The 8550-nt window shown below is 39.9% G+C and overlaps 1 protein-coding gene across 1 annotated transcript; it reads left to right on the top strand.

The window, feature by feature from the left end:
- Positions 1 to 415: 415 nt before the first annotated feature.
- aldoab (aldolase a, fructose-bisphosphate, b) lies at positions 416 to 8252 on the top strand. Its single transcript, XM_064324623.1, has 7 exons — positions 416 to 567; positions 5101 to 5219; positions 5832 to 6098; positions 6192 to 6352; positions 6974 to 7232; positions 7423 to 7622; positions 7780 to 8252. The coding sequence occupies exons 2-7, from the start codon at positions 5108 to 5110 to the stop codon at positions 7873 to 7875; spliced, it is 1095 nt and encodes a 364-aa protein (XP_064180693.1). The 5' UTR covers positions 416 to 567; positions 5101 to 5107; the 3' UTR covers positions 7876 to 8252.
- The last annotated feature ends 298 nt before the right edge of the window (positions 8253 to 8550 follow it).

Raw genomic sequence — 8550 nt, 5'->3', positions numbered from 1 at the left:
TTGTTGACAGTTGGTTTGCATTTTCTGCCAAACATGCAAATATCAAGAGCGTATTGAAAGCTCTATGCTCTATTTTTCATATGAAGCTCCCTTTCAGGTTTTCATCCCATCCTTGGTTCATATCCAGTTAGTAATTGGTTGCTATTTTCCCACATCCAGTCTGTAATTGATGTTGATCCACAAGATTGCTCTGTATCTTCTGTGAATTCTTCTATTCAGCCCACATATTCTTCCATGAATGTTCGTTCCTCTTCTCATATTCCTTCCTGTTCTTTCACAGTGTGTCTTCTGCCAAACCTCCAATTCTTTCGTGCAAATTACTCTGCAGTCTTTCATAACTCTCAGACACAAATCACATGCAAACTCTATATAGTTTTTTGTGTATGTCACCACCCTTCTCGAGTTGCTGTACAACACTATGTTTAGCCAAGCCAATGAAATGTGAAGGGTCATGACAGGCTGATAAAACTGGCCTCTGTGGACAGGTTTGTGTTGCGGACCTTGGCCGGATCTTCTCCTCTCTCCCGGAGTCAGTGCACCCATCTATCTCATCTCTCCTCAACAAAGGTAGACACACACACACATACGTAAATATGCTCAGGGGCCATATGCCTGTATAACGTTGTTCTTGTTGTTATTAGCAGTATGCTAAAGTTTGGGCATCCATGGTCAAATAATGAAAAGAAGTTTACACAACCTCTGCAGGGAACATTCAAATGTTTTCTTTACATACTGACCAGTCTATGAGCAGTTCTATCAGAGAATGTTCTTGGTCTTCCAGCTCTTGCCTTGACTTTAACAATTCACCTTAATTTCCATTTCTTAAAGATGCTTCTCTTGGTGGTAATTTCAAGCATGAAAGTCTAGATATCTTCGTATAGCCTTCCCCTGCTTTGTAACAGTTAATTATGTTTATTCCAATGTCCTCCGTCAGCTGCTTAGGGAAGCCTATGGTTGTTGAGAGTAAGCACACCACCCTGAGAGGCTAGAAGGGTCAGAGTATTTATTGAGCTCTGGAGTTGTCTTGACATGGCTAAATGTAAGGCCTAACAAGTCAATGAAGTGTTGAGAACTTTAAAAACCTATTAATGGATCAAATGGAAGAATACCTTCAATTTGCAACTTTTGCACATGTCATATTTATGTATTTTTAAAGTGGTTTAATTCAACAAATAATAAGTGTGCATTACAATTAGTAGAAATATTTAATCTTTAAGCTTATCCTGTAGAGGTCATTATTATTGTTGTTGTTATTATTATTATTATAATTAACTCACAAAAGTAGATTTAACCACATTGACTTGTGCATTGATATATGTCGAGAAAGCACCAATACAAAACTATTTGAATGGATTATTGCAAAATCCGACAAATGCTACTGGCATATTTATTTACAAAAATATTTGTGATTGAACAGTAACATTTTTATAATCTAAATAACTATGATTTAGAAGGCACATGGACCTTTAATGAGGGGTGAACTTTCAACTTCAATGATGTCCTTCTCATGCTGGTACAAGCTGGATGCAAAGTGCTAGAAAGGGGGCAGAGACTGCTCGATAGTCCCAACACAGTTTGACTGTAAATGAGACTCAATTTTCTGATTAACCATGCTCATTTACTACAAAGAGTAATATGCGTTATACTGCTTCCACTATGCCTTGCACTGTATATATGACACGTAAGGATGGATGCAGTGCATTGCAAACAGTTGCTGGTTAAAATGTCTATATTTAGACTGGCCTTTTGAGAAGTGACAGGAAGGGGTTGAGTGCTAGGAGGTGTGACATGGGTGTTGAGAAAAGGCCGAAAGGCCAAATGAAAGTAGGCAGGCTGAATACTTGTATCTCATGTGAAAAAGTTGTAACGGCAGTAACATACTGAGGACAAATTCTTGCAATTTTAGCAGACACATTTTGCCAGATTCTCACTTCACAGAAGGGATAGAAGTTAGAAATATACCTACCACTAGAAATCATGTGTAGAAGACCAAAAGCATACAATGCAACAGTTGGAGCAACACTGTCCACTGCCATACATGAATTTATGCTTCAACTATTTCTGCAGTTGAAAGTAACAACAATAATAGTTTCCACCATGAGAAGTGAAAACATTGAAACCAATATACTTATGTCTGTGTACAATTAAAATCCTTGCTGAATGGTGCTTGACAATGTAACAAAAAAACCATGTTCTTTGGAAAGAGACAAGGTAAAAATTTGCACACAAGGGATGGTGATATAGTAGCTACTTAGCATACCTGCCTTATGAATGCACAAAACTCATCAAATTGAAGTAATTGTATGGCAACCAGTATAAACAAAAAGGAAGAAAATGCATGCACATCCAATGGATTAATGCAGGAGCAGGACAGAGGTAACTGCTAAATGGGAAGGATAAATGGGAATTAAGTCTGCACACCAGAATTACTGCTGAAAGCACACAGGCCTTCACACTACCTAAAATATCTGAAGAAGGTAATTAAATAGCCGAATCCCTAATTAACAAACTAAATAACTTCCTTTTTGCCAGCTAATATATATCTGCATTCTGCAAACATGTAATTTGTCATGGCTCTGCCTGTTTCCATTATCAGGGATATGACTGTGTTGCTGCACGTGCAGAACATCATGATCAAGATGGACTTAATTATAATCTCGAAGATTTTCATTAAAATAAATGTCTGTTAAGTCACTATCTATCGCTGAATTAGGTAACACAATGGTGATTGAGACTATTATTATATTAATTTATATTATTATTATTATTATTATTATTATTATTTATGATTATAGAACTGGGTGTCTGTGGCGACATTCCCAGGAAAAAATCACATGCGGCGTATAGTTAGTGACGCGTTTTCCATCACCCATCAGTGGTTGGTCCGCCAGAGAGGGTAGGCGGACGCAACAGGCTTGCTCTTCGTACTGTTTTATCCAGTGTCTGCTAGCGTTACAATAACAGAGAAAGGGAGGGGGTTATGGAACCCTAATAAGTTTTTGTGTAACATGAGAGGTCATATTATTTGTTGATGTAGATTTCGTATTACATTTGATGACAATGTAACATTACTAAATTACATAGCTATTTGCACAGCTAACGCTAGCTACCGGACCATGTCAATAAAGGCAACATTAGTTTAGACAACGTTGCGCACAGTATCCATCTCATATCAGGTAACGTTGCGTTAGCTAGCTAGCTAATGTAATTAAGACAATCTAATGTCAGCTAACAATTTGAAAAAACGCTAGCTAACGCTACCACCCGGTACCGACCTCGCAAACTGTCTCTTGAATGCAATGCTACCTTGTTGCAACGTTGCAGTATAGCTAACTAAAGGCCAGTTCAGATCTATGATTTGCAACGAGACTGGATGCAACTTGCAAAATTCCAGGACGTCTGATTGTAAACGTTCTAAAACTGCATTTGGCGATTTTACAAGGTGGGTCTTTTGAGACCCTAGGCAACGGCTTCAGACGCTCTGCAACTAACCAGTTCACACCGCTGCAATTTTCTCTGCAACATTCTAAAACCGTTTCGTCTCGTTGCGAATCATTGATCTGAACTGGCCTTAACGTTACCGTTATTTACATTGCCATCAAGTTCATCAATATATTGATCGGAATAAAGCCGGAGTATAGGTGGAGCAGAGCCGGGTCTGATTTCTGTGTAAAGATGTCAAGCCGGAGAAAACTAAATAAAAGAATACGGCAGTATGGATCAGCGTTGTTATTATTTTATTACGCTTCCGCATATGTTCCTTCAGCCTTGATGCCCTTTTTTGATTAAATCTCCTTTGTTTTTGTTTTATTCTTCTTGTTCTGATTGCTAATTTAACACCCAGCTCAGCTTTATTCTCGAACAGTTTAGCTAGCAAAACCAGAAACAACAAGGCAGTTGTTTCAGAAATATCACACAACAATCATTCACGAAAAAGACTGTTCATTGTGCACGAGATACATAACTGCACGAGCCACAGCGAATCCCGCGAATTCTTTTCTGCAGTGTAAAGATGTTCATGCTGAGCAAAAGGTGGATAAAGAACATTTGTGGAAATTGATCATCACTAATTCTACCCAAGGTCTGCTGCAGCATTTTAACCCGGCTCGGCAGTGTAAAGACAGCTTAAGTTAGCCTAATGTTAGACAATGAATGAGTATGTACATAACGTTATTGTATAACAACCATTTTTTATTCAGTAAATAATAAGTGTAATAGTTGGCGTGGCCCAGGTACCAACTGTCACGCAGGCGACACTGGTTGGATCCGGTTGGGTCTATGGGAAGTGAGGTCCAAAAACACACCTGCAATTACCGCTTCTCACCATTGGTACCGCCAAAGAGAACGAAACGGAAATCTTCGAGATTGTAACTTTGTGACTCATCAAGTCATTCATCTTGGTGCTTCTTTACATGCCACACGCATTCCTTCACTTTCTCACTCTAGCTTCCCTGCCATACAGTTGACATTCTTTGCATGTGGTACATAATTTAACATTTTATATGAATATTTAAACGATAGTTCCCAGTGAATGTCGCATTTGATAGCTTTCTATATTGAGGTTTTCCGATTTGAATGAAAAGGCATTTACATTAACATGTTAATATGTCACAATTTAAAATCTCTTACCCGGCAACTCCAAAAACTGTCATACTGCAGAGAAATGGTTAACATCAGCTGGTGCTGTACTCCGCCTTGAAAATGTACTGAAACATATTGGTACATTCCCCAAATGAAAAAAGCTCAGTATGTTGTATATTCAAACATACAAGCTGGCTGTACTGCTGTGGTGACATCATGACATACTTTACCTTCATACACACAATGAAAGTCGAGTGTCATTGTTAGCCATCGATTCCTATCAAACCACCTTATAAATGTGCGTGTGTAGGCTACACTAGCTTCATGCCACATTTAATGGCCAAGCTTTAGCTTCTGGTAAATACTTTACTCTTTCCATGTCATCCTTACCAACTCCTGACTTGATTCAAAGCTGATGGCCAAGACATCCAGGCTAGTTTACACAGTATAGGAGGTCTAAACACTGTATTTCTCCTCTGTGGCCACCATTAAGGTACACTTCTGTCTCCCTTTATTCAGAGTCACGATGCCTCACTCTTATCCTTTCCTCACTCCTGATCAGAAGAGGGAGCTCAATCAAATCGCCAATAAGATTGTTGCTCCTGGAAAGGGAATTCTTGCTGCAGATGAGTCAACGGGTAAATAACACAAAACCACATTGTCACATTTTTTTAATTTAGATAATTGAACATCCACAATATATCCATCTGGTATTCCAATACCTGAGGGATTTTCTTTCCTAAAATATCAAATATCAAAATTATCATACTGTAACAATGTTTACACTTTTACACTAAATTTGATGTAAAAAGTCTTAGCCTGCATGACATAAAAACAATCATAGAAACATAAATATTCATCTTATGTGTCTTCTCACAATTGCTATATGAATCCTATTTTGCAAAAAAATCAACACATATCAGGAAGTTTTTGTATAATGTATAAAAATATTGTACAATGTAATGTATCACTACTGTGTGTAGATTTTTGTCTATAGATTAACCACATGATGGTTTAAACTGCAAGATGGTTAAAAATGTGCAACATCTCTGGCAAATCAAGAATTATATTTTAGTCATGCCATCTTGATTAATTTTAGACTGTTGATTGGCTTCAAATGGCATAGCGATCACATAATTACAATGTGCAGAACTGAGTTAATGAATGTCATTCAGCCACATTTTTGGCAACGCTTTTTCATCATTATCAAAAACAAAATGAACACTGCTGCCTGTCTTACCCATCTATAGGTAGCGTTGCCAAGCACTTCCAGAGCATCAATGCTGAGAACACAGAGGAGAACAGGAGGTTGTACAGGCAGCTGCTCTTCACTGCGGATGAGCGTATCAACTCTTGTATCGGTGGTGTCATTTTCTTCCACGAGACCCTCTACCAGAAGTCTGATGATGGCATACCATTTCCCGAGCTCATCAAGGAGAGAGACATGTTGGTAGGAATCAAGGTGGACAAGGGTGTGGTCCCTCTGGCTGGCACAAACGGAGAGACAACTACCCAGGGTGTGAAACCTACTAACCTTGCTATCTTTTTCTCTCTCTTGTCCCTCCATCCTCTTCCTCTTTATCTGACTCTTCTGCTGTTCTCCCTCCAAGGTCTGGATGGACTGTATGAGCGCTGTGCTCAGTACAAGAAAGACGGTGCTGACTTTGCCAAGTGGCGTTGCGTACTGAAGATTACTCACACCACCCCATCCCGTCTGGCCATCATTGAGAATGCCAATGTCTTGGCCAGATATGCCAGCATCTGCCAGATGGTAAGAAAGGGGAAACGCAGGACTTAAATACAGATTTTGAAACAATTTTATCCCTTAATTTCATCTGCACCATCAGGAGTTACCTGGTTGATCTGAAGAATTGTACTCTCTGATTATACATTGCTGTTCTGTTCTTTGAAAAATGGTGTGTTATCATGAACATACATAGTGAGCACCATAATGTTTGGAACAAAGTCATATTTTTTCTTAATTTAGGTCTGTTCCATAATTTAATATTTATAATTGAACAATTCATATGTGGTTATTATGGTCAGAATTCTTCAGTCATAAACTGTAGTGTTGTTTCATAGCCTACCAGCCCTTTACAATTACTGAGCTCACCAGTGTTCTTAATGATGTTCCAAATGGTTGAATTTGGTAAGCCTAACCTTTTTTTTAAAGTGCTGTTATTTCTACATGGGGGAGCTGAAATGTATAAAAATTTACAAGTCTAAAGTTAAGGAGTACAGAGCTAAATCAAAAAAAAAATATGGCTTGGTCTCAAACATGGTGCTTGCTATATAAACTCAATTGTTTACTAAAATCTGAACCTCAGAAGTACAAGGACAAAAATGAATGGACAAAAGATGAATTAACTGAAAAATGAACTGAAATCCTCAGAATGGCATTGTCCCCATCGTGGAGCCTGAGATCCTGCCTGATGGAGATCATGACCTGAAGAAGTGCCAGTACGTCACAGAGAAGGTCTTGGCTGCTGTGTACAAAGCTCTGTCCGACCACCATGTTTACTTGGAGGGCACCCTGCTGAAACCTAACATGGTGACAGCTGGACACTCCTGCCCACAGAAGTACTCTCCTCAGGAGATCGCCATGGCTACCGTCTGCGCACTGCGTCGCACTGTGCCCCCTGCAGTTCCTGGTGAATCACCTATGCCCTAAATTAAGCAGCTATCACAGACACTATGACATACATTACCCATGTGATGCCAAACATGGCGATGTAACCAACCTCCTAAAACCAGACTGAACGCCGACTAGATGAAGACAGATATACAGTGTTCTTCTGATTTCCTGAGCTCACACTCCTCCCTGCTCTTTTCTCTGCTCAGGTATTGCCTTTCTGTCTGGAGGCCAGAGCGAAGAGGAGGCCACCATTAACCTTAATGCCATGAACATGTGCCCCCTGTACAAGCCCTGGGTGCTCACCTTCTCCTATGGCCGTGCCCTGCAGGCCTCCGCACTCAAGGCCTGGGGCGGCAGGAAGGAGAATGGCCAGGCTTGCCAGGAGGAGTACGTTAAGAGAGCCTTGGTATGTACATAACTATGACGGTCATAAGCGGTGTACTGATAAAAAAATTAACGTATGTTCATCATTGGCACTTGCCACTTTTTAAGTACTTAAAAAGCTGTATAGACAAGTCAATACTTATGAACCCTATGTCCCTTCTCTTTCTTTTCTCCCACAGAGCAACAGCCAGGCCTCCACTGGTAAATACGCTTCCTCTGGAGAGCACGGCACTGCTTCTGATGAATCTCTTTTTGTGGCTAACCATGCCTATTAAACACGGGCATGTCCACAGTCTCATGTTAGTGCTCCGCCCTGCAGAACTGGTGACCACACCCCCTCCAGTGTCCCTCTTCCATTCCCTCATTTTCTCCATCTGTGATATCACTTAGGTCCGGTGAGAGAGAGAATTTCATGTCATCTTTTAACATCGCTTTAACCCAGCCAAAATAGATGATAAAAAATAATCCGCCTGCATTCCCTCCCTTCCCTTCTTTGTCTCCCACCTGCTCTGAGGTGCAGAGATTTCTTCCTTTGTGATGTCACTTCATGTTTTGAACACAGGCCATCACTGATCCATTTATATCATCCACAGAAGTATGCATTACTTCACTTGAAACAGAAACTCAGGAAGAAAATAAAATATTTCTCTAACTTTTGCGAGTCAAGTTTATTTATTTCAGTACCAAACCAATGAATTAAATATCAAAAGATTTCACAAAGTAATAGGGGTGTGTAGGAGACTTTGAAGACAACAGATACTTGTACATTGTGTCACGTGCTCCCAGACTAGTTTAATGGTGCACCAACAGGTACAACTACATATATGGGGTACACAAGTATGTACAGAGGGGCAATAGGGAACACTGAGTCACCCACATGATTCAAAACTGCATCCAGTAGTTACCAAATGCTTGTAGTGTCTACCCTCATTCCTCCTCCCTCTGTCCTG

The sequence above is a fragment of the Anguilla rostrata genome, chromosome 2 (assembly GCF_018555375.3).
Source record: "Anguilla rostrata isolate EN2019 chromosome 2, ASM1855537v3, whole genome shotgun sequence".
Taxonomy (NCBI): Eukaryota; Metazoa; Chordata; class Actinopteri; order Anguilliformes; family Anguillidae; genus Anguilla; species Anguilla rostrata.
This window is presented reverse-complemented; position numbering and strand designations above follow the sequence as displayed.